This window comes from Amblyomma americanum, chromosome 7 (genome assembly GCF_052857255.1).
Source record: "Amblyomma americanum isolate KBUSLIRL-KWMA chromosome 7, ASM5285725v1, whole genome shotgun sequence".
NCBI classification, from domain to species: Eukaryota; Metazoa; Arthropoda; class Arachnida; order Ixodida; family Ixodidae; genus Amblyomma; species Amblyomma americanum.
In genome coordinates, this window is record NC_135503.1 from 25367945 (window position 1) to 25393337 (window position 25393).

General features: G+C 46.2%; 1 protein-coding gene across 1 annotated transcript; it reads left to right on the forward strand.

Moving 5' to 3' along the window:
• Nucleotides 1–259: 259 nt before the first annotated feature.
• On the forward strand, nt 260–22182 carry LOC144098711 (uncharacterized). Its single transcript, XM_077631542.1, has 8 exons — nt 260–359; nt 743–969; nt 1064–1147; nt 1211–1360; nt 1433–1537; nt 3520–3750; nt 6683–6875; nt 20078–22182. The coding sequence occupies exons 2-8, from the start codon at nt 747–749 to the stop codon at nt 20388–20390; spliced, it is 1299 nt and encodes a 432-aa protein (XP_077487668.1). The 5' UTR covers nt 260–359; nt 743–746; the 3' UTR covers nt 20391–22182.
• The last annotated feature ends 3211 nt before the right edge of the window (nt 22183–25393 follow it).

The following is a 25393-nucleotide window of genomic DNA, read 5'->3' on the forward strand; positions in this document are numbered from 1 at the left end:
TTTTACTTTTGCTGAAACAATAATGAATCCAAAAGTTCGCCAGTTAAACATGTCTTCAAATAACGGCCTTCCAGCAGTTAGTGCCGCAAAACTGTCGTGAATAAATATTGACCGAATGTGCATGTAACGTTTTATAAGTTAATTTTATTGTGATTTAATTAATTATAGATAATTTTTAAATACTGCTTCAGTAGAATACAGCGTGTTGGTGACACCGCAGGCGATTGTTTGACGCAGTAGCGTTTTCCCACTGGCAACTGTGAGCGCTGACAAAGACGTCGTGTCGTTGGACGGGGAAGGCTGGAACTACAGTGCTGGAACTGCGGACTGTTTATGCTGAAACCGCCACGGTAGCCACGGTAAGGCGTAATTTATTCGCTACAACTAAATATTGAGTGTTGAACGAACGCACTCCTGGGCAGCAAAAGTATCTTCTTGTTATATATATGCATACTGCTTGGTTTGATGGAGTCAATAGCTGCAATGCGGAGTACGTCATCTCTCGTTACACAGTTTAAAAGCTAATCAGTGTGTCACTTTTGCGAGGAGTGCTGCGTGCCCATGCCTCACAGAAGCTTGATGTTTGCATTTTATTGTCATGAGATCATGTTGGATTCGGTTGCTGTACTGCGGCTGCAATGTAGTTGCTACAGGAAATGTCATTGCACTCGAATTGTTTACCGCTTCCGGCTATCAAGCAAGGTATTCCCGTAACTGTTCTCTTTGCCGTTATCTCTTGCAGCAAGATGAATGCCTACCACACGTCAGCCAACGAGGAAGGGAGCACATTTCCTCAACTGGATTTAAGTGGCAAACTTATAATAAAAGCGCAGTTGGGCGATGACATACGCCGCATCCCGATACACAACGAAGACATTACATACGATGAACTTATATTGATGATGCAGCGAGTGTTCCGAGGCAATCTTTCTAGCAGCGACGAAGTCACTGTGAAGTACAAAGATGAAGGTAAGCGCAGGTGTATAATTTTAGGGGCATCGTAATCTTGGGCGTGTCCTTATCTCTTGTTGCTAACCTTGGTTCCCGGTTGTGACTCATGCAGATGGAGACCTGATTACCATCTTTGACAGCTCAGACTTGTCTTTTGCGATCCAGTGCAGTCGGATACTTAAGCTCACAATATTCGGTAAGATTTTTTTAACAATAACTTTAACATTGTGTCGTCAATGCGAACATTAAATTCATGCAGTAAACCACCAGCCAGTTCCACTGGAGCCGGATGAAATTAAGCACCTCAGGAAAGAGCTGCAAGAAATTAGAAATGTCGTGAACCGTCTATTGGACAGATTCGAGCCCCGTCACTTTGTCTCCAACAGCTCCGAGCCAGAGGACAATGCAGGTTAGTTAGCTGACTGATAAGTTTATTTGCTTTAGTTTTTTGACCTGATGTTGAATGAATGTTGTGTTCCAGCGGCTCCTCTGAAGGCCACAAATACTGTTGCACCGAAAGAGTTCGACCCTCTTGCCTCCAAGCAAGCCGCTGGGGATGAGCCTAGTGCCCAAGCAAAGCCTAAAGGTACGCACCCAATTGAAGTCTACTGAGCCAAGATGAACCTATGCTTCCGATTATGGCATGTATATTTTATACCCTGATTTTGTAAGTACCACAATACGCACAATACGTTTGTTGGAATAGCATACAAAGATATGCGTATTGAATTACCACAGCAGCTGTATGTCTGAAAACGAGAGTTCCACAACAGGCTGAAAGACGTGTGGTGTAAAACAAAGCACTATGTTGCATTTACTAAACTTCCACATACCTGTGCAGTACCAATGGCTACAACTTGTGGGATCATGTCATTTCCCCTAACAAACAAGAATTCAACAATGAGTACATTCATTACTGTGATTTGAGGCCAAAATTTGTGAGAATATTTTCTACAGAAATGTCTTCAGCTGGATGAAGGCCTCAAGGGTGAGATATACCTGTTCACTAGTGTCTCTAAATAGGAAGAGTGCTTTTGTACAGTAGTAATCCTGGCAGTGCCCCCTTTGACTAATTGCTGTATCCAGGCATAGGCTGAATGCTGCATACTTCAGGAAAGAACCATTTTAAAGGGATGCTTAGAATAAATTGAAGTGGGCCTGTGTCGATAAGAGTACATGTTTTAATGAAAGACTATTTTCGCTGAAAATACTGTATTTACTAGGGTAATTAGCACTCTTTTTAAGGCTTCAAAAAGGGGCTTCAAAAAGGCTTCAAAAATCCCATTTCCTCGGCTAAAAAATGCGTCTTTTCTGCCAGGCAATAAACACAACCAAAAAGATTTGTAGGCTGACCTTTACTAAAAACAGAGGTTTGGTTGGACGCCAAGTGTTTTACTAACATTTTCAGTTGATGGTCTTATCACATTCTTTAGAGTCCCCTCTCTCCGCCACAACAAATCGTTTTTCAAATTACTGAGTGGAGCCATTTTAAAACAGCAAGAGCTGCAAACCGAAACCGAAACATCTCTTTGTAGATGATGCTTCATGTGACACAGCGATGATGTCATTAATATTACTAGAAAAGCACTCATATGTGCGATGTGGCTGGAGTAGCGACTGGAAATGTTCAGCCCTTTAACAAAAAAAAAATGCCCGAGGCGACCTAATACAAGCCTCAAAATTTCGTTAGTAAAGCGGGGTGTGGGTTTTAATGTGTGGGGAGTGTTTGTGATGTTTGAAAATGCTGCTCGTATAAATCATCTAAACTTACTGAGGCCACGAAAAGAGCAGACTTAAGAATTGATTTTCACCAGAATGAAATGTCACATAGCTGCGAAAGTTTGTGGAAGTAATTGGGAATTTAGAGAAAAAGCTACAGTAAAAGTTTTATTAGAATGTGGTTAAGTAATCGGGAGTTAGAGAAAAAGCTACAGTAAAAGTTTAATAGAATGTGGTAAACTCAAAAAATCCCCAGGGCTGACCTTAATAGAATTTAGCATCAGCTACTTGAATGCAATGTCTAAATGGCAGTCTTTTTCCTTGCTGTGTTTTGCCTTGACACTGCATTTATTTGGTACTGGTTTTTCACTTGCCATTCCTATATCATTGAAGCCGTTCTAGTATTATTTCCAGCTTTCAAATGAATTTTGTTGCAAAACTTGCATGGAACACTGTCAAAACTGCTTCTCAAGGTGTATCTTATCAGGTTAAGTCAGTTGGGAATCGATCTTCTAACTTTTTTTAGTTTTGCTATCCTCTGCCCACATTGTTTTAACACATTCACTTCATCATGAGTCTCCGGTGGGCCACATCATTTATTCATGCTGTGTTGCCATGAGTACTGGGTCGCACGATGAAGCCATAGGTCAGAGTTTATTGTCAGGTCTAATAAGAAAGACATCACAATAAAATGTGTCCAGCAACTTTTTTGTGTGGCCCGGTATTTGTGGTCGCAAAATATGGATAAATGACGTAACCCACAGGTGGCCCAAGGCACATTGAACATGTTCAAGCCTGCCTGGCTGACTGAAGAGGCTGTATCTTGTGTCCATACCTGTTGCCTTGCAGGCGAAAACGGCCGTGTGGGCACTCCGGACAGCATTTCGAGCCTGGACTCTGCTACAGCCACTCAGCAGAAGATACACCAGCAACAGCAGCAGCAGCAGCAGTTTCATGCCTTGCAGCAGCAGCAGCAGCAGCAAATGCATCAGCAACCGCACCATTACCCGCAGCACCCTGCCCAGCCTCCAGTTGGATTCATAGGCCAGCCAGGAGCACAGCAGGCTTATGCACCTCAGGGTGAGTGACCCTTGTGGGCTTTCCTTGTAGAGATTTTGTGAGAGCTGGCTGTTCCTGGTTTATTTTGTTTGCATCATGCTCCTATAGCTGCTAAGGACATGGTTTGACCAAATTTTCTTGAACCCTGGCAATGGGAAATTTGTCTAATATATTGGACAACAGAATCGTGGATGTGGCAGCTATGAATGAAGGATTAGTCCTGTGAGACACTGTTTCTCGTTTGCTTTTCGGGCCTGTGCTGTTTTCTAGTGAGCATGGTCGAGGTCACAATGCTTCCTTTCTCTTGAGCTTTCAAGAAGATGAGAGCCAGTGTGTGCACTTTTTCACGGTGATGATCAAAAAACCGAAGGGGATTCACATGCATTTCAAAATGCATGCAGTAAATCGCTTTTAAGCACCTCTTAGCAGTTGCAACAATGAAAAAAAGAATGCACAGAAACGGTGGAGTAATTCTGCTGTGTACTTTGGAAATTTTGGACATTGCCCTGCTCACAGCTGAAAGTTTCGAATACTGAACGCTGCGATATCCTGAACGTTTGACAGAAATCGGCGGCACAGTTTATATTCTAGGCCTCAGGAGGATATGTGCACTGAACTTGTTTAGCGTTAGCTTCTTTTACTGCTGTCATATAATGCTCTGCAAATTTTTGAACCTTATGCAGTAGAATTTCAGTGGTATACAAACATGTCTGGTATGAATTTTGGTAGGAAAAAAATTAGCAAAATTCTCTGGCCGAAATGCATTGTGTACATAGTGCAAAATTTTGGGTGTTGCAAACATTCTCCCATGCCCCTCTGAGTGAAACGAATGTGGGAGCCATGACTGCACGTCAGGAATGCGGCCTGCACATCGCCAATGCCGTCATCGCCAGACAAAGCAGTGCACACCACAACATGGTAACACGCAGTCTACAGATTGCTGACACCTCAACCATCGGTTGTGCAGTATGCATCGCGAGCACTAAGAGGTGATGCATGACCATAATTAAATAGCATCAGCCGTAAACAAAATTTTGTGAATGCATTTTCGGTGCTTCTGCACACGTATCTTGTTCATTTTTGATGATACAAATTTCGAATGATACGAATAATTGTTGTGCTCCTGTGAGATTCATATCAGTGAAATTCTACTGTATTTGAATCCCTTTGAAACAAAGTTGCTTGGAACCATCTCAAGCTGGAGATAGCAAATGAATGCTGAAAATAATTTTTAAGACGGAAAAAACTGCATTTTACAGTAGTTCTGGAATGGCTTCATTTAGTGAGTGCTTTTGTTTGCTTGTTTTTCAGACATTAAGACTTTAAAGGGGCAGTGAAATGCCTGTTGAGGGTAAAAAATTGCATCACCTATCATTCTTGCACTTAAATTTTTGGTCTAGTGTATGTGGCACCAGAGATGTCGGGGATTAAATGCAGCTTCCGCATTTTCGCTCTCAACACCGGACTGAGCAAGGCAAAATAAAATTAGACCGGCACTGCACTCCACCCATGAAAGCGTCATCCAGCTGACCCGGCTCAGTTGTTTACCATATTTACATGATTTTAAGTTGACCCAAATGTAAGTCGCTCCCCCTCTCCCTTCCTATATTGCATGTCAGGAAAAAAAAGGGGGTGGGGGGCATGAAAATGGGCACATTCCACAATCAAAATGCGCTAGTCACTGGACTACTCATTCACACTTGCGGCATTGTCCTCACTAGTGCTGCCGTTGTCATCGCTGCTGCTGTCCCACAGCACATCATTCTAACTCCGATGTCCAGCGAAATCCCGCACTTCGCTGACCATAGCATGTCATCGTCCCCTGAAATCTCGCACTTCACAAACAGCCACACCACGCCACTGCAAGGAGCTGAAAATATGCTTTGCTGCAGCCAGCACACCTGTATCACCTATCCCGAAACGTCGAACTTGGGGCCGGCACGCAGTTCATTTCTTCGGCACCGAATGCTTACTGGACATGGAGCACTAATGATGATTGACGAAGCAAGATAATAAAAACTCATAAAGCTTGGCCAGCAGTCATGTCAAATGTATCAAACAGAGCCAAAGAGAAACTATGCGTGAGCATAACATGAGTGGCATCTGCTCTTCCATCATCTACCAACACGTCCTGGAAGCGCTGCCACTTCAAGTGGCGGTGTAGCTGTGATTAACACAGCGGCCCATCAACTATTGGCACTGCTATGAGCACCGAGTGCTCAGTTAAAAGAAAAAAAAAAATTGAAATTTCTTTTGAACAAGCGTGCAGAATAGTTGAATGCTATTGGGTAGAGTCATAGAGCAAACATAAAATTGCAACCATGCCATAGTGGCTATGATATCTCGTTTATCTCACCTTTATTGATGGTGTCATGCTTTGGTTTTGATTGTAAATCGCTGCCCCAACTTCAGATTTTCAAAATGTGTAGTCATGAAATTAGGAGTGCCAGTAGTCAACTACATCTAAGAGAATAGAAGTGAATTGTGCTTTCATTTAAGGAGAAATAAGTAATGTTTTTTTTGTGTGCCTGTGTGTATGGAAGTATTAATCTAGTATGAAAGCAGACGAAAAGGGCACTTGTGATTGACGGGGGGGGCATAGGAAATGGCTTCAGTGTTTCACTGTATGAAGGTTGTCACAGGACCAGCTGTTTTTCTTTGTGCTGAAACTGAAGAATCCCTAGTAACCACTTCAAGCTCTTGAAATGCGCTGTAGTCAACTCTCGATAATTTTAAACTCTCAGAGGCCTGAAATATTGTGTGACTCATGCAGAGTTCGAGTTAAGAGAAGCCTGTGTAAAAAAAAAGGCTGACTTCATTGTTTAAAACTTTGAAGTTAAAATTAACGAATTTGGTGTATATATCATGTATTCACATTTGGTATGAAAATTTTGCTACTTGCACACCCTGAATAATGCTAAGCTTGTCGTCTGCATTCATCTTGTGTGTGCAGGGCACCCTCCTGCACAGCAGCAGCAGCAGCCACCATCTGTCCAGCAGCAGGCACAGGTTCCTCCTGGTGGCTATGGTGGTCCGCCCATGCCAACAGCAAGGCCCGGACCCGCACCTACTCCTGGGGTGCCTGGCCAGCCCCCACAGGGGCCGTACGGTCAGCCCGCATTCCCCCAGACATCAACCGCACAAAGGTGAGCGTGAAGTGCCTCTGCAGTTATCAACCTTGCAGGTGATGCTGGGGCAGCTCCATCCAGTTCTTACAGTCAGAGGCAGTTATCAACCTTGAAGGTGATGCTGGGGACAGTTCCATCCAGTTTTTTGTTCCGAGTAAAATTTCATTGTTGGGCTTTCGATAGTGTGTTGATGTTTGTTTGCTAGTAAGAGATGAGTTTATTGCTTAGGATACAGAAATGACATTTTTTTTCCACCCACTTGATTAAAATTCATGTCAGAAATGGAAAGGGCTCTGTCGTAACCAAATGGAAGACAATTCAGTGGTGGTGTTGCATGGCCTCAGAGATTTACGTTAGGAACAAAAATTATTCACTGTCGTCAAAGTGTGTTTGTGAAAAAGCCAGTAGCAGTGATAAATGTACAGTCTAGCCCAGTTATAACTAAGTCGGCGGGAATCTGAAATCACTTCGCTATATCCGCTATTTCGTTATATGTGGACTATGAAAAAAAAATACAAACATGGGCATACCGATTTATTGCCACTGAAAGAAGTGGTCCAGCGTCCCCTGAACACGTTTTGCGAGTGCGGACTTCAGGATTGCGGCTTCTGTACCGTCCAACTGCGAACAAAAGATCTGGTCGAACTCCGGACTCCTGAGGTACATCCATAGCGTGTCAACAGCTGCGATGGCCACTGCGGAGGTGACCGGCTTAGGGGCACAACTAGCATCGTCGCATTCGCTGTCGGAGGCGCTCTCCGCCAAGCTCTCTTCCATGACACTCCCGGCAACTTCTTCAATCGTCAAGTCCTCGGTGGCAACAAGGTCTTTGTCAGCGAAAGCGAAGTCCATGTGGCTTAGACCCGCAGGCACAAGGTCCAAGTCGCTAGCGGAATCCCAAAGCTGCACCAAGCAGCGTGTCGCGGCGGCACCATCAGCTGTTTCAGCGACGTCAATCGCGGCAGCTTCGTCCCCGGCAGGCGCCGCCTCCACGCTGCTGCTTCGGGAGAAGCCGGCTTTCTCGAAGCAGTGGGCGATGGTCAGTTGCTTCACATCCCTCTAGGCTCCGCTTGCATAGAAAATCGCCTTTACCAAAGGCACCGTCATGTCAGCCACGTTGGCAGTGTGAACATCAATCAGGAGGCACTCGATCACTCGGTGCCGGTAGTGGACCTTAAAGTTGGCAATAACCCTCTGGCCCATGGGCTGCAGCTTGGTGGTAGTGTTTGGGGGCAGGAACAAAACCTCTAAAGCGCTCAAGTGTGTGTTGACGTGATGCGCACTGCAGTTGTCAAGCAACATCAGCACCTTGCGCTCCTTTCGGACCATCTCCTTGTCGAAGTCGGCGAGCCACTTGCCAGAAATGTCTCACATCATCCATGCCTTCTTATTGTTCACGTACGTCACTGGCATAGACAGCACCTTGGCGAAGCCGCATGGTTTCTTGGCTTTTCCACTGACCAACAGGTCTCGCTTGTCCGAACCATCCGTGTTCGCGCAGATTAGCATGGTGATACGGTTTTTGCTGTCTTTTCCTCCCACGCACTTGTCCGTCTTGGCCGCGAGAGTGTTCGATGGCAGCTGTTGGAAAAATAGTCCCGTTTCATCTGCATTGTAGATGTCCTTGTTGGAATACGCAAGGATACGATCGCGGTGCTTGGCCATACACTGCTGGAGCGATCCCTGGTCAACGGACGCGCCCTCCCCGACGATGTTTTTATACGTGATATTGTGCCTGTCCTTGAATCTCTGGAGCCACTCATTTCCTGGCTGGAAGTCTTCGTGGCCAAGAGCGAAGCCCAAGTCCTTGGCCTTCGCCAGCATAATGGGTCCACTGAGCGGGATGTTCTTCGATTGCGTGTCCACGAACCACTTGTAAACCGTGGCTTCTACGTCGCCGTAAGTGGCGCATTGAATCCTCTTTCGGTCCCTGCTGCCAACGTCGACATCGAGAACGGCGTCAATCTTGCTACCATTCTTGATTATTGTTGAAAGCGTAGACTGTACAATTGCAAACTTCCGTGCGATAGCACTCTTCTTGACTTTTCGGCACACTTTGTCCAAAATGGCGCGTTTCGTCTTCAAAGACAGCACCTTTGTCTTCCCCGTTGAGGTGCTGGGGCTCGCGAGGCTCGTCATAGCAGAGAAATCGAGTCAGTTCCGAGAAAGGGGACAGCTAAGTAGGTCCATTGAGGCGGAGCGGTCATGAAATATCAAAAGAAGAACAAGACCGGAAACCGTGATGGCGTCAATGCAGGCAGAAAACAAGTGACAATGGTGTCACGCACGATCTCAGTAGCTTTCGCCATGCTCCCAACCCCGAACTGTGCGACACTGCTCTCATTTGTCCATTCACCAGCTACCTCAAGTTGAATAACTCTGTCTTAATTAATAAACAGCATACAGCGTTCCGCAAAAACAATGAAAATGAGCCACGCTTTTAATTTGCACAATGCTGCCGCGATTTCTCCATGCCTTGCGCACCGCGGCACCAACATAAAACAAAAAACGCGCGCTGCCACACCTCCTGCAGACTCCAGTCTGGCTGTGGCGCCGACTTCCCGGGAGAAATCAAGAACCGAGATTGGCAGAGAAGGCCGCTCTCCGCGACGCCATCAGAAAAAAAAAAAAATTGTCTCTTTACTTTTTTACATTTTTCCCTCTCCTGCGTGGCTTGCTGTACGCTGTGACGCCGTTCAAGGATGGCGCTACATGAGACCGGCATGCCAGGCGATGCAGTGAAGCAACCTTTCGCTCCGCGGGGCAGCAGACGACGCCACGAAAGGACGCCGCCAGCCAAGTTTTGCTCTTATTTTCGCGGAAAAATTCGCCTGAGGGACGCAAAAATGTGCCGATTGACAGATTGTTTTTCGGTTGGTATTAAATCTCTTCGTTATATCTGCTGACGCGCTCTTATTTACTTCGTTAAATCCGGGCCCAAATTATATTGAAAATGCAAAAATGGGAATGGGAGATTTTCGTTATAGCCGCCATTTCGCTATAAGTGGCTTCTTTATAACCAGGCTAGATTGTATTTCATTTTTTGGGCACTTATGGCTTACAAAATCTGCGTATTCAATGGGAGCAGCCTCCTTGTCATTAGGTCGTTGTGATCTATCGATACAAAGCAATTTTAGTTTATCCTCAGCTACTTTTTTACTCGTACACTGTGCACTCTTTTGTGTACATAATGAACTTGCAGGTTTTTCTGGGTGTACTGTGCCTAGCAAAGATTTATTTGTTTCAGACTAATTCATGCCTTTTCATAGCTGAGATGTTGTACGAGGTAGCTAGCAAACACAGTAAAAAATATTTTTCAAAATGGCGAACTTTGTAGCACATGCTTGACATAGTCATGCAGACTGGGTTTGTTATATCATTAATGTTATGGGGTTGCCATGCTATCTGCTGCCACAAAGCGAATAATTGTGTGGTACCTTGAATGCCTGTTTCTATTACTCGTCACAGGCATGTTGCAATTTTGCGACCACTTTAACACTTTTTGCATGTTTGTGCGCATGCCTCTATGAAGTAAATGATAGGAATTTCACATTTCAAAATAAACTAAACTTAGATTTAATGAACCTCTATGTAGCGAATTCTTCAATATTACGAAGTTTCTCAATTCCTCAACGCTACCTGTATTGAAGCATGTGTATTTGTGAACTCCATGTAACGAAGGTGTTTTGGCAGTTGACCTTGATATAACGAACTTGCTATGCGACTATATGTTACTGCCAAAGCACTATTTCGATGAGAAAACCCCAAGCAAGATCTTGCGATGTTTGTGGGTTTGTGCCAAGTGAAATGAAGAAATAAAAATTCTAATCACGATTATGATACTCTCTAATGCCAAATTTTAGTGCAGCTCTATCTGGTTCGGCAGTGCGAACGGCAAGGTCCCTTTGATGGCGGCACTGAGCTTGTGCTTCGGTGGCACGAATGCCAGGGCCCTCTTAGAGGCATCACCTAGCCTCTACTTCGGCACCATGAACTTATGAGTCTTCTTGGGGTGCAGCGATTAGCTTGTGCTTCGGTGGTGCTAATAATGGCAGAGTCCTCTCGGCGGTGGCACTGAGCCTTTGCCTGTGCTCATTAAGCAGCAGCACACGACTCATGCCATCTATGAGCAAGCGGCGGTATTTTCATTCGCTCGGCATGGCCGGTCTCGAGGGGAACACGAGCATGCCCCCCTCGCTGTCCTCCCCTCACACTTGGTTACACCTCCGACGGCGATTCGACTCAACCCACGAATGGGCGCTTAAAAGCCGCGCTTTAAAAATAAATCAAATAAATATCGGCGACTGGGATTCGAACCTGCGGCGGCGCGAACAGATCAGCTTCGGTGGCGAGTGCGCGAGAGCTCTAGTCTGTCGTCATAGGCGAACTCTCCTCGTGTTAAACTGCAATACACTCACACTATGCATTGCACATCGTTGTTTACATCAACTAATACTACTGGAAGCTCCACCTTAAAGGGGCTCTGAAACACCTTCCGAGGAGAGCACACCAACTCGCTCAATCACTACAATGTGTTGTCATGAAAACCTGAGCCAAACATTACACTTCTGCACGCAGCAGAGGACCCACAATCAAGCGTGAAAGTTGGCGAGCCCTTCCCGGCGACTTTTTCAAGCTCGCACCTTCCTCTGTCGCTTGCATCTGTGTATACAAGTTGAGAGATGGCTATTGGTTAGATTCTTTCAGACGTCAGGCAACTACCATGGCCACGGCCAATAAGCCGCGTAGCTCCGGCGGGAGAAGTGGCTCCGCTCACGGAGGTGGGTCCGGCGGAGGACCACGAACCTTCCAGTGTGCAAAAAGTGACGAGAGGAGAGGGAAAGGCGCAAAGACGCTGAAATTAAAATTTTGACTGCAAGTAACTTAACTTCTACAAAGCGGATTATAAAAATTCTTGTTGGACACTATCCGCGAAGCGGCGTAATTTAACATCCCAGGCATACTGCAGCTTTATTACTGTCCCTTTCAGAGCCCCTTTAAGGGATGATGCGATAGCATTAACGGGTGAACGCAGAATTCGTCATTTTTTTCTCTATATATCTAGATCGCTGGGAGTCCTCATACTACCCCTGGCGCAGTGGCGAAACGATGCGCCACTGCCCTGAAATGGCAGGTGCTGCCACCATGGTGGGGCTTGTTAAACCTAGGTTTCTCTTTGCAAACAACCTTTAACGACTAATCATTAATTAAACTGCCACCTGCCAGGGTGGGCAGTTTGCTCACAATCTGCTGGGCTGGTTGTGAAGACGCCACAAAGTCACGTGACCTAGGTGGTCCACCTGCCGTCCAGGTGTGGGTGGCACCCTGCTTTTCAAGGTCGCAGAGGCACCGCAGAGACGAGCTAAGCAGCTTAGCGGAAGCTCTAGTGCCAGAGCACTAAAAACAGCGCGTTTTTTAAAAAAATTGCGATTGTTCGAAGTGAGTGGTTGGCTGTCTTTTTCATATCAGGATGTACATGTGGGAAAGGCTACTTGCGGATTTCGTTTCAGATCATGCCCAGCAGTGTCCGCATGCAATCAGCCCACGCAATAAATGCCGGAGAAGAAAGCAAAGAGGACACATTTGTACTATTTTCCTGGCACTTTAAACTCTATCGTTGGATAATTGCCCAGATATTATGGTTTTTCCATGGCTGAATTTATGAAAGTTGGTGCAGTATTCGATCGCTAGCAAATATTTGAAATTTGTCTGAATACAAATACATACCAACCGAATATCAAACATATTCATGGTTTTTGATGTACCAAAAATATTCTGCTGAACATAAATTCGATAAATGAGAACAATAGCGTTAAACTCTTGCATTGGACTTTGCAATGTTCTGACTGTTTGATATAAGCAAATTCGATATGGACTCGGCTGTATTCGGTATTTGAAAAGGAAGCAATACTGAAAAGGGGAACGCAAAACAGTGTTCAACCGCACGCCGCACTTTATATTCGCAAACACCTGTCTCAGCACTCCTTTTGATGTTTAACGAATAATTCCTCACACAGCGGCAACTCATTTGCATTCGACGAGACCATCACATCATTGCCATTTGCTGGGATTTCAGTCACGCCGGTTCCGATGTCCTCAGATCACGGTCTCATGTCTTTCTCGATGTAAGTCAGATACTGGCAAAGCTCTTCACCGATCGCTGGCACTTTCATACTCCGACGTTGTCAGCGCGCAAACGTTGCAGCCAAGATCAGAGAAGTCCAGTTAGCAGCACAGCTCTAAGGAGCATGCACAGAAGGGCTTGCTCTAGGAGCACCATGCAGTTGAAAAGGAATGATGAGAAGAGAGTGCCCGCGATGTATGTGGGTAGTCTGGGGCTAATGTGGTGTAGGTACCTTGTATCGATGATTTTGATGCGTCGTGCATGAAATGCAAACTATACCCTTTTAATATGATAACGTTAAAGGGCAAGTGCATAGGTTTTAAAAGTCGAGCTTAAAGGAGTCGATTGTGTGAAACTTGCAGATAAAGCATGCGAAGTACTTTTGGGCTAGCATTTTAAATGGCAATGTAATAGTCTATTGAAAATGCGGCGGCCTTCAAGCTTCTCCGCAGTGCACAGCACAAAGTGGGGGTTGCATGATAACGTCATCAAGGGAAAATAAACCAATGCCACTGAAGACAAAGCCCACTGAGTGCTGTTTGGCAGCATCCAACAAGGCTCTGCAGTGCATGGTTGACTGTAGCGGAAATTTGAGATCGTACCTTCCGTGACAGCACACCAAGCTTCTCCACACACATCCTTTGCTGTGAGGAGAAGCTTAAAATTTAATCGCTGAAAACATCGCTATCTTATATGCTGGCACAAAAACACTTAACATGCTTTACCTACAGCCTAGATTTGAGTCCTTGAATATTGCATAATTCTTAAAAAGGGCTGCAGTTTCCCTTTAAGGCTGCCTTCTGCAAAAAATCTGGCGATGGCGGTGTTGTGAACGAAAAATTGGAGGACGCTTAAGCTTCGCCTTGGAGAGTGGAACGCGACAACGTGTTGCAGCACTGCCAGGGAGTCCACGGAACGCCATTGCCCGTTCGGCGCGACGCCTTGCCCGTTAGACAACTCGCTCTGCTGTGTACAATGAAACGGACACGCAGAGCAGCAAACCACATAGAAGCACTGCCAGGCACCTTCCTGAAACGTGCGGGACTCAAGTTGCAGTCGTAGTTCGTCGGCACATCGTTCTCGACAATGCCGATGCCACGTACGCCAGTATAGCTTCCGCGCCGAACGAGCGGGCAGCAAGCCGCAAGCTTCGTGGTGAATGCGCTTTGGATGTGCGCTGCATTGTTCGCCGCTCACTGCGCGATTCCTGCGTGCCCGCACGGCCCCACTGCGCCCGAAAGAAACGGGCGGGAGGCCTGCCGTCGCACTCTATCTGCTGGGGCAGGGGCGCACATTGCGAGGAGGGAGAGGAGGGATTTTTCGCTCACGGCCAACGCCGCCGATGCCGACGACTTCGGCTTTTCTGCGACACGGGGCCCTTAACGCTGTCATGTTAAAAAATCCCTGGAGAAGCAGCCAAGGTGGGCCACGTGGCTCATGTGACCTTGTGGCGTCGTCACAACCTGCCCACCTGATTGTGAGCAAACTGACCACCACGGCAGGTGGCAGTTAATGATTGGTAGCAAGAGGCTGCTCCTCCCTAGCAACGTGGATCGCGCAAGCCCCACCGATGGCAGCACCTGCCATCACATGGCAGTGGCGCATCACTTAACTGCTGCACCACTGCACCAGAAGTGGTATGAGGAGTCACAGGGATCTATGAATGTGAAGTCCGGCATGACCAATTCCGCATATATGGGCATTAACCCATTAACGCTGTCGCATCGTATTCTTAAGGCAGAGCTTTAGTGTCCCCTCCAATTTTTGTTGGTGCCAGCACGGCCTGAATGCGCTGCAGGGTGCAGAACACATTGGCGGTGAAACGCTGGTGAACTGCTCAGAGTTGCTTTGGCTGCCATGATGTCACTGTGCCACGTGTTAAGTCTGACTGTCGTCATGGTCTGCACATCGATACGTGAAGCATTGAAGAGTCCAATTTAGCATCACACTGATTAATGTAGAGTTGCGCACCATAGTGGCACGGCACTGCATTATCAGTGGTACTTCGTTCCTGCATAGCTCCCCACATCCTCGAATTAACAAAGCCAGTGCAAGCAGCTGGCTCGATTTTCTGGTGAAATATACATCAGAAATTACTATGTGACTGCAGAAATTCTAAGAATTATTTGGGATTTCGAACTGACTGACATCGTATTATCAACGTTTTACTTTAATATGGTCCTTTTACCCTTGCGTCGGTTATTCGGATGGAAACAAAATTTTTCTGAAACGATATGGTGACCAGTATCTCAAAGGGCTGAAGTGTGACAGTTTTAGTTCTGATTGTCTGCCTTCACCTTTGAACTTTGCATGCTGCGACTTGTGTTGACAGAAAGATTTTCGAGTTTGTCTGTGCATCTGCTGTATATAAGGAACATCAGAAGACTGGCCAAGTTGTGCAAGGAGCCCTGGACATAGAAAACTTTTCCAAACTGATTTTTCCAAAACATGCAGCCTGTTCTGTATTACCGTTGAACCTGGATGTAGCAAAATTGACAGAATTTTGTAGGTTTTCAGCACATGCAGTGTTTCGCATGAGGACTCATAATAATGACACAAAATTGAATTGAAACTAGAATGAGAAATTGGCACTGGTGGCGTCACCTGGCAAGCATTTATTTTGGAGGGAAGAAATAGCTGCTTTTACATGAGCAACGCAACACCGGTAACACACGTAAACATGCAAAAATGCCATCGACGGAGAAAAGGTCGACTAAGCCCCAACTTTCCAAGCTGTGTTACAGAAACAACACAACATGTGCAGGTGGTACATTCCCCACGTTCTGCCCATTCTCCTTTTGCATTTTCTGTCCTATCCTCATCCTCTGCCAATCGGATGCTCACCACTGTGTAGTGAAGGAGGTGTAATTGTGACAGCCTCACTTCTCTCATTTTCCATCAAACAGTTGTGGTTACTGCTGTTTTGTAGGCGGTGTTTTGTCCTGAAGAGCTGGGGGTACTTGCCATATAAACGCGTGTAAGGGCCGCACTTTTTTTTCCAGATTTGAGGGCCAATTTTTGGGGTGCAGCCCATACACGCGACTTGCGAAAAAAAAAATTTGAAGTAAAAACACACCAATCAGGAGATGAGTGGCATTTATTCTACATTCAATAGCCACTCGCGGTGTATTCCCACTCCGAGCTGGTGCTGTGCTCCGGTGCACACTCATCCCACAAGAACTCGTGCAGCACGTCCACTGTCAACGCATAGCCGTTCCATGCTTCCATTACTTAGCAGAGCAGCTCTTCTTCCAGTTCAGAAAACTTACACGGCTTGCCTCAGAAAGTGCGCTCTTTGCAGCTTGTGTTCCTCAGTGCATCCTTTTGGTTGCACTATCGTTGGACGCACCCCTCGGCTACGTCGAATTTTCTGCCTGCCCAGCCGTGTAGCTATTAAGGTGCTTGCCTTATCGTGCTAAAACTGCTAAAACTATAACGCTCTGCGGCAGCACGCAAAAGCCACAACTAACACCCATGCCTTGGACAGCAACAAAACACTAGAGCTGGTGATACTGATGCCGATATGAGTAGCGGGAGCTCACGGCGGAGGAAAAAAGTTGACGATGATAATGAGCCGCGGTCTCTGGCACCATCCATGGGCGGCACCTGGAAGCTCCTGTGCGCATGCGTTGCCTCCGCGATGAAGCGTGCCGTTGCTCGCAGCAGGAGCTGATCACGGAGGCCACGGTGCATGTATTTCGAAGGCTATTCCCGCATGGGTCCTGTGGAAAGTATGGGCGCGGCCCTTACAGGGATATTATTTTTTTCTAATATATTTCCTTCTGGAAAACAGGGTGCGGCCCTTACATGAGTTTATAGGGTAATCTTTTTTTGCCTCAAGGGAGCCCAGATGTCTTTCAGAAAATGCTGAGGAACCCTAGGTACCTTGGCTTCCATCCCTTTCTGCTGTATACTACACACATGCATTTGCCCTTCATAAAATACCCAATTTAGTTAATGACTGGCTTCAGTGAATATGTCTGCTATCAGCAATTACAGAACGCTTACTGGTCCCAAAATAAAGTGGGCAAACAAAGGATGGGGGCTTAGGCGGGCTTGAATTTAGGTGCGCGGGGAACACTTAAAGCATTCCAAGGAACTGGTTCCTTGAGTTCTGCAGAACCTAGATTGAGAACTCCTGCTGATGAGTGTTGAGTGACTTTGGCGGTCCTTGTTCACATTAAACTGTGAACAGTCTTGTTTTCCCGTCATTGGAGACTGTTCTGATAGGTGACCAGCTTTTAGTGCATGGACCCAAAAGTCCATCCATTAAAGACACTGTATGCACCTGCAGCAAGCTGCAGTCAATGTGTAGACATTACCAGTCCCAGTGCTGCTGTATCTAGAAGGGCAAGCTTGAAAGTTTTATGGTGTTTTTTGCTGAGGGCACTCGTGTAGTTTTCTGTGCACTCTTGCTGTGCCACGCGTTCTGGCTGGCTGCAGTGCCATACGTTCTGCTGGGACTAGCACAGCATGAATGTGCAGCACCACACCACACTACAGTGGGGACCAACTGAGGAGCACAGTGCGATCCCGTTGGGCAGCGCGGGCTAGCAGACAGTGTAGTGGAATTTTACTCTGCAGTGACCGAAACCAAGCTTAAGTGAAGGGAAAAAGAGATGAAGCATCACAAGATTTTAGTTTTTAAAGAGGTGTTGAATTTGAGAGCAATTGCAATTCATTTATTTGTGCTGCACTCACTTGTCCTCCGGCAAATGTCACAAAACTGACATGTTATGCATGGTGACCCATAACCCTTTCTCTGCTAGGAAAATTAAAGGTTTGTGTAAAAAATTTTTTGCCCTACTTTAGCTCGCAGGGCTGAGAGGCGTCTGACATGCATCTATACGCATGCACTTTATCAGAGCGTACTTTCTGGCAATTCATATGCACTGAAAGGTATCAGTGAAACGATTGAGAGGCTATGTGAGATTGCATTGAAAATCATCAGCAAATAATTTCAGCATAGATTCTAACTGAAGCTTTGCAACATATGTCTCCCAGCCAGTAAGCATAACGCTGTCGTTTGGTGTTTGACAAGTCTGAACGCCTGAATCGCAGTAGATAGCTAGCACACATGCGTGCAAGCGCACCTAAAGCCCACATTGCCGGCTTGTGCTACAGACTTCTTTTTAAGCTCAATCTCGCACGTGCAGCTGTGTTAAGATCTGCGGCTGTAGTGAGTTCACATTGCTGATGGGCAAACTGACTGATTGCTGAGTGGTTGTACAAATTGCTTACTTCAGTCATCAGTGTCGCTTGCTAGTAAACATGAACTCCGAGATTTTTTTTTTTTTTAGAGTCCCAGAGGTCACGATGAACGCGGCACAAAAATTAGACAACACGCTACAAGTACTTCACATGTTTGGATGGGGCACTTAGTCCAGTGCTGATTGAGTCATGTTTGAAGTCCCTTCTTGGGCATTGGCATGGAGACAGTCAGTCTCAGCCAAAGACACTGTTAGCTTTTTTAACCCAAGCAGAAGGGGCTCACAGCTGCTGCATGAAGTGTGTTGCAGATGCCTGTCATCGGCAGGAGGTGGCTACTTGCCAGGAATCAAAAATGAAAAGTATTTCAGCAGTGTTGAGCTAAGAGAGTCGCACGTTTTTCACAGGCCTGGAGAGGCTACATGGATGGCGGGGTGAGGGCCAGCATTGACATTTAGGGAAAGTCATGGCGACTGCTGTGGTTAGCAGGAAATGGAGTTTTATTGTCAGGCCCTCCTGCCCACGATGCCATAGTGGTGCGGGCGAGGTTTTCCTCTTGTGTTCGGCCTCCTACTGTCTGTCAGGCCCACTTGTTGCGGGCTGACATAAAAGAAACACTTGGATGTCTTCAACCAAAGCAGCAGCATCGTTGTAGTGCACATTAGGTTTGTGGCAGTGAATCCCTGTTGGAATGAATGTCTGTCAAAAATTGGCGGTGGTTTCGCTCTGGTTAAACCTGGAGTGACGCGATAGCTACAGCTGGCCGAGTGGAACTTGCTCAGTTGAATTGCAAAGTCAGTGTTTCGCCGCTCCGTTTAGCTGAGCGTTCCTTCTTCATTTTTGTCCCACTTCACACGGCGCATGTGCACAGCTGTTGCAGCTCGGTTTCGCCGGCGCGCCATGCCGCCGGCAGCAGCAGCTTGGTCACATGACCAACCACATGGTGATGCCGCTGCCACGGTCACTTGCCACCGCCGCGCTGAAGGCTCGAAATGGTACCGTAATGTAGCTATCGCTACAAAATGAGACACAATTACGACGTACTCACAGCTGCCATAAACGCTTATTACTGTGTGCTTGGGATTCAGGCAGCCTGGTTTTAATTAAGCCTGTTCAGCATAGAGCACTTTTTTATCTGAAACTTTACTGATGCAGTGTGAGCATCCACATGTTGGCCACTGTTCCCCACTTGTCAAAATGAGGTGTGTTCAAATGTGAGAGTTTTCACTTTTGAACTCTATGAATGGCCGATGTGTCAGATAGAACAAATGTGTGTTAACGTGACTCAATTTCTCTGTGTCTTATGTGAATCTACGGTGACTTGTCATTGTGCAACTTGTTCATTTTATAACTTCTACATTTGATATTTGGGTAAATTGCTTGGTGATAGGAGTTCTCCTATTTCTGGAAGTAGACCTGTTTGGAGGGCAGAAGATAACCTACCACCCTACTGTGCTCTCCAGTGTAGTGCTGCAGATGGTATTTTCAAGTTCATGAGATTTTGTATAAAGCGGAAAAGTGAAGGGTTTTTTCTTTGTTTTTTTCTTAGCTGTCACCAAGCATCATTCTCTTTCGGTTAGAGCTGAACAGAGGTGTTTTCAGTGATGATGCCACCATAATAGTGGTGGCAGTGCCATTAGTCCTGGGAAAGAATGTTTTATGGCTGCCACTGTAAGAAAGCTGCCTGCTCCAAGTGTCAAGTGTCTTGTCACGAGTGAGCAAGCAGCATGCTGCTTTCGGCTGAAATGCGTTCCGAAGGAGACAAAAGATGGAAGGCTGTAGGAAGCCGTTATGTGGCGTGTGTTTAGCAGGTCAGTCAGATGCTGATCAGGCTTGTAAAATGACCTATGCTTTCATGCTTTTTGTATTTTTTTTTCTTCCACAAAAGCATGCCTCACCATGGTCAGCAGTTCCCGTCAGGAGTAGCTCCGCCGGGAGTGACCCCGCCGGTACAGAGCCCGCCACAGGTACCACCACAGCCTGGCCATCCACAGCAACAGCAGCCGCCTTATGGCGCTCCACCCGTGTCGCAGGCCTACCCGGGATACCCGCCTCATGCTGCTCCCTCCTCGCAGGCCGGCCCATATCACTCAAACCCCAGTCCAACCCCGTCTGGTGCCGGCAACCCTTACGCAAGGGGTGGCTCCCTTCCTACCTCATATCCCCGACCAGCGCCCACCTACCCCCAGGGATACCAGTAACAATGGGGTGCAGGATGATAGCCACAGCTCCTTACCCTCCTCACGCTCTCTTTGTTTCTTCCTGTAAAGGATAAAGAGCTGCTAGAAAGAGAGGGGGAGCACAATTATTTGGTGAGAGTGCAGAATTACTCGCTGTCTGTGACACGAGGGTGTGAAGACTGGTGTTTATTTTGTGCACAGGCAAGCTTGAGGACCACTAGCCACCATAAAGCAAGAAATAACACTGAAAGGCAGTCACAAGAATGCTAGATGATTGCATTTGCTGAAGCCCCCATAAGTGCTGGAGCCTCTTGCCATTTTTATATAGCAAAAACAAATTGCATAGCTACTGTGGTTTGAAGAGCACAAGCTTTTGCAGTGAGAACTCGCACTCATTCACTAAAGGAGCTGAAGCTGCCACTAATTTGATGCTAAATATTGAAGATGCTTTCCACTTCTATGTTTCGTTATTGATATTCTGACAAATGAATGAATGGTGGTAATGTTTACACTAGATGAATGGTGCTGAAGTTTATGTGAGTGGAATTGGGCTCTGATCAATTTTGGCTTGTTACTATTGTGATACCAAAGCCAGTCGGGATCACTACAGGCTTGGGAATTGAAATGTTTGAGAAAAGTGTGAACAGATTGTCAGTGGGTTTTTGAGATCGCAGGATTTCTTTCAGGACTGCTGCATACACGCGTGAACAAGGGTGAGATTTGTAGTGAAGCTTTTGCAAGCTGAATCTATCAGCAGCCTTTGGATAGCTGGCAGCTTATAGTCTCTGTGATTTACCTGAGCACTGTGAATTTGCGTTCACATTGATGCACTTGCCTTAGGGCTGAACCTTTTGGTCTAAGCATGCCACCTAATTCATGCGCCCTTTCAAGGTGCAACAGATCTGCGCTGCTACATGTAAGATGCCAGAGATTGGTCATAAATTTGAGCTGTATGCCACGCGCTCTTGCTTGACAGGTGCCTGTTTTTTTTTTTTGTTAGCTGTGCATTCTTGTTGTATTTTGCCTGCATTGCTCATAGAAAGTTGATGTAAGAAGTTCTTTTTCTTGTCTTAAATTGTGGCCTGCTGTTGCTATTAATGCATTTTTAAATGTGTAGAGGTCACAACCCTCTTACTGGCTTGCAAGATTTTGTTTCTTGCAAGCAGAGTCACTCCAAGTCAAAATTTCTATAGATCAACAATGGTACTGCGCCTTCAGCTTGGTTACAGTAGTATCTACTCGCTTCTGAATGGTGTGCTTTTTGTTATTGTTTAATTTTGTTGGCTGTTGCACATCTTTTTAGAGGAAAGCTCTGCATTGTTTTGAAGTTAATGTAACAAGGTACTGCTATTGTGCGGACTCACTTACAGCCTCAGCTGATGAAAGCAAGCAGGAATGAACTGCATGCATGGTGGCGTCTCAAATTTGAATGCTGGTTTAAGGGACTTTTTTTTTTCTTGTAAGTGTACGACAGACGGACCACAATGCATGATTCTCCTAGCTTGGCATTCTTGCATCAATTGAGTTTCTGCCCATTATATAGCCTGGCCTGCTTAGTCTTTCACATTCCACACACTGTTATGCTTGGCCTTTGTACATAACTGTATAACTTTCGTTTGGTTTTGGTTTGCATAACTTTGGTGGTGCGCTTCTCTCTGCTACCAGCCAGCAGCAGAAAGCAGTTTGGCATTCTGCGATGTCTGCTTAGTATCTGCTTAGTTCCTTACGAATGTTCTAGGGGTGTGTCTGTGTGGTGCCCTGATGGCTTCTATGGTATATACATTTTTATGTTAATAAACATAGGCTACCAGAATTGCTGATGACAACCCAAGTTTTTCTGGTTGCATGCAACAAATCCTTTCTGAGAATGAAGCAGCAGACGGTGCATTACAAGTTGTATAGACTGTCAGAAGCATGCAACCACTTTATGATGCCTGGAGTTAACACGAAGCTGTGCAGTGGGGTTTCCGTGTGGATTCAAGTGCTCTGAACTTGAGCAACTGATGAGACTACGCTGGGTCTTGATCAGCAATGCATTTAGGCTGGGGTGCAGGGGGGCTGTAGAAACGGCTACCCCTCCAAGGTGAGAAATTTCTCTTCGCACAGGCTCTAGCTCGTACATCTTATATAAGGCCATTTCCTGTGATGGCTTTTTTACAAAATACCTTCAGTGCTATGGAGTAGCACGATGCATTTCACAAAAATGCCGAAAACAATGCCCGAAACTTAAGAGAACTGCATTTGCAGCCTTTCTTTTTTTTTAACAAATTTTTTAAAAAGTTGATTGTTTAGATAGGGCCACCTTTCAAACTGCCACCTCAGAAGAGTTGCCTCCAAATTCTCCCCTGGCCTTGGTATGCCAGGATTGGTTCAAGTGCCTCTCTAGGTTTGCTACAGCACTCTGGACTTACACTGAATGGTTAACATTGTGCATCTGTGAAGTCCTGCTTGCACCTATTCTGCAGCAGTGTTTTCTAGGCAGCACAGGTGCAACCAAAGCACTGAGCACACCTCTGCACTTTAACTGTTCTCGCATTTAAAATATGAAGGTTTCTTGGCTTTTTAGGCGAGCACACGAGCAGCATTTCCTGGGCCATGTATGTATGAACTTTCTCTTAATTCCTGCTTGTTGAGGCATGATAGAGTTATATCGCCAAAGTGTGTCCTGAATTATTATGGCTGCAACTGTACATGCATATATGAAAGGACTTGCTGGCCGGCAGGCAGCAGGTAAAGAGCTGTGAATAATTGTGGTGGGGCTGTGAAGCAGTCTCTGATATAATGGTTTGTTGTTCCAAGCTTGAGCAAAATTGACTGGCATGGAGGTAAATGACCAGCAAAGAGCTGTGCTCCACGGTGGGTGTGCCTTGCATGACTTTGTTGGCAGCTGTGTTTTTATGTGGTAGCTTTTGCTGCTGGGTGCATCAGCATTGTGGTGTATTTCTTGAAAAAAACTGTAGCGCAGCAGAATACAAAAACACAGAACAGAAACAGACACCACGGCCATAACTTCCAACAACTTCCATTCTTCACAAGCAGCATATTTATATCCCAGAAAAAATACATGTAATCAAAATGTCGATTACTTAGAAATGCAAGTTCTTTATCGCAGAGGAAAATGGAAGGCGTGCTTACACACGTGCCACCTGAGCTATTTATTTATACAGGGGAGACACATAGGGGACACTAGCAAGGAACCCCTACCTAACTATGAAGGCGTAGGCAACTCCAGCCTAGACGAACCCATCAGCGAAGCGGAGGCCCGGGCGGAGATTGCCAGGCTCAAAACAAAGTCAGCTTTAGGCCCAGATGGCGTTAGCAATAAAATGCTTCGCAATCTAGACGATAACTCTATAACTGCATTAGCTAACCTTATGCAGAAGTGCTGGGAAGAGGGTAAACTACCAAATCAGTGGAAAACCGCTAAGGTGGTGATGATCCCAAAACCAGGCAAGAAACTCCAGATAGAGAACTTAAGACCTATCTCTCTAACCTCTTGTGCAAGCAAGCCTTTGGAGCACGTTATTCATACGTGGCTCAATAACTACATGGAGGATAATGACCTCTATCTGCATTCGATGGCGGGCTTTAGGCCCAGGCTCTCCACTCAGAACGTGATGCTGCAACAAAAGCACCAAATCATCGATGCGGAAACCGGGGACGCAAAGGCAATCCTAGGGCTTGAGCTAGCGAAGGCTTTTGATAACGTCAAACATAAAGCCATTCTGGAGAAACTTCAGGACTTGGGAGTAGGCGAACGAACCTACAATTGCATTAGGTACTTTTTGTCAGACCGAGAAGCACGAATCCAGATTGGAGAATGCAAATCGGATGACATTAAATTAGGCAGCAAAGGGACCCCACAGGGCTCTGTGCTCTCGCACTTTCTTTTCAATGTGGCCATGACCAAACTCCCTGAAAGACTGGAGGCTATTGAAGGACTAAACCACAGCATGTACGCTGCTGACATCACGTTGTGGATAGCTAGGGGCAGCGATGCCCAAATAGAGGACACCCTCCAAAGGGCTATCCAGGAAGTTGAAGGTTACGTCGGACCTAGGGGACTTATATGTTCACCGCAAAAATCTGAACTGCTTCTATACCAGCCGAAAAGCAGGGCCAGTAAGGAGGAACCACAAATCTCTCGCAGCTGGGGGGATCCCCATTCCAAAAGTGGACAAAATCAGAGTTCTGGGACTTCTCATTCAGGCCAACAGCTTTAATGGCGAAACAATAAGGAAACTAGACGGCTGCGCACAGCAGACCATGAGGCTCATCCGCAGGATTGCTAACAGGCGGTCCGAGATGAGAGAAGCGAATCTAGTTAGGCTAGTCCAGGCCTTTGTTATAAGTAGAATAGCTTATGTTGCTCCCTTCCTCAGCTTTAGGTCCTTCGAGAAGAAGATTGAGGGCATCATACGTAAAAGAATAAAGCAGGCGCTGGGGCTTCCCATCCGCACTGCAAATGAAAAGCTTTTAGCTCTAGGGCTCCACAACACTCTTGAGGAGATTATTGAAGCAGTGAGGGTCTCGCAGTATGAGATACTTGCGGGAAGCCCTGCGGGCAGGGAAATCCTAGCTAGGCTAGGCATTAACTATGAAGGGCAGGAAGGCATCAAAGTCGACCTGCCGCGAAGCGTGCGGAACCGACTCATAATCAAACCACTACCTAAAAACATGCACCCAATCCATCACAAGGAACGCAGAGAGAAACGGGCCGAGGCTCTTGAAAAGCGTTTCAAAAACTCGAAGGACGTGCTCTACGTTGATGCTGCAGACTATGGCAACGACCGCATGGCCCTAGCTGTAGCGAGTGCTGAAACTAGATTGCTAGCCAGTGGCACAGTTCCAACGGATTACTCAGATTGGAGAAGAATCTGCCATAGCACTTGCAATTGCAAGTACTTCAGCCAAAATTATAGTCAGCGACTCTAAGGTTGCGGTGATGAACTTTGCCAGAGGCAGAATTTCTCCCAAGGCAAACAGAATCCTGCAGACCTGCAGATATAGCAGGAAAATTGAAA

Coding starts and splice junctions, on each gene's coding strand:
- LOC144098711 (XM_077631542.1), top strand. CDS start 747: ATGAATGCCTACCACACGTCAGCCAACGAGGAAGGGAGCACATTTCCT. Junction 1,361..1,432: donor CGAGCCAGAGGACAATGCAG/GTTAGTTAGCTG, acceptor GTTGTGTTCCAG/CGGCTCCTCTGAAGGCCACA. Junction 6,876..20,077: donor CAGACATCAACCGCACAAAG/GTGAGCGTGAAG, acceptor CTTCCACAAAAG/CATGCCTCACCATGGTCAGC.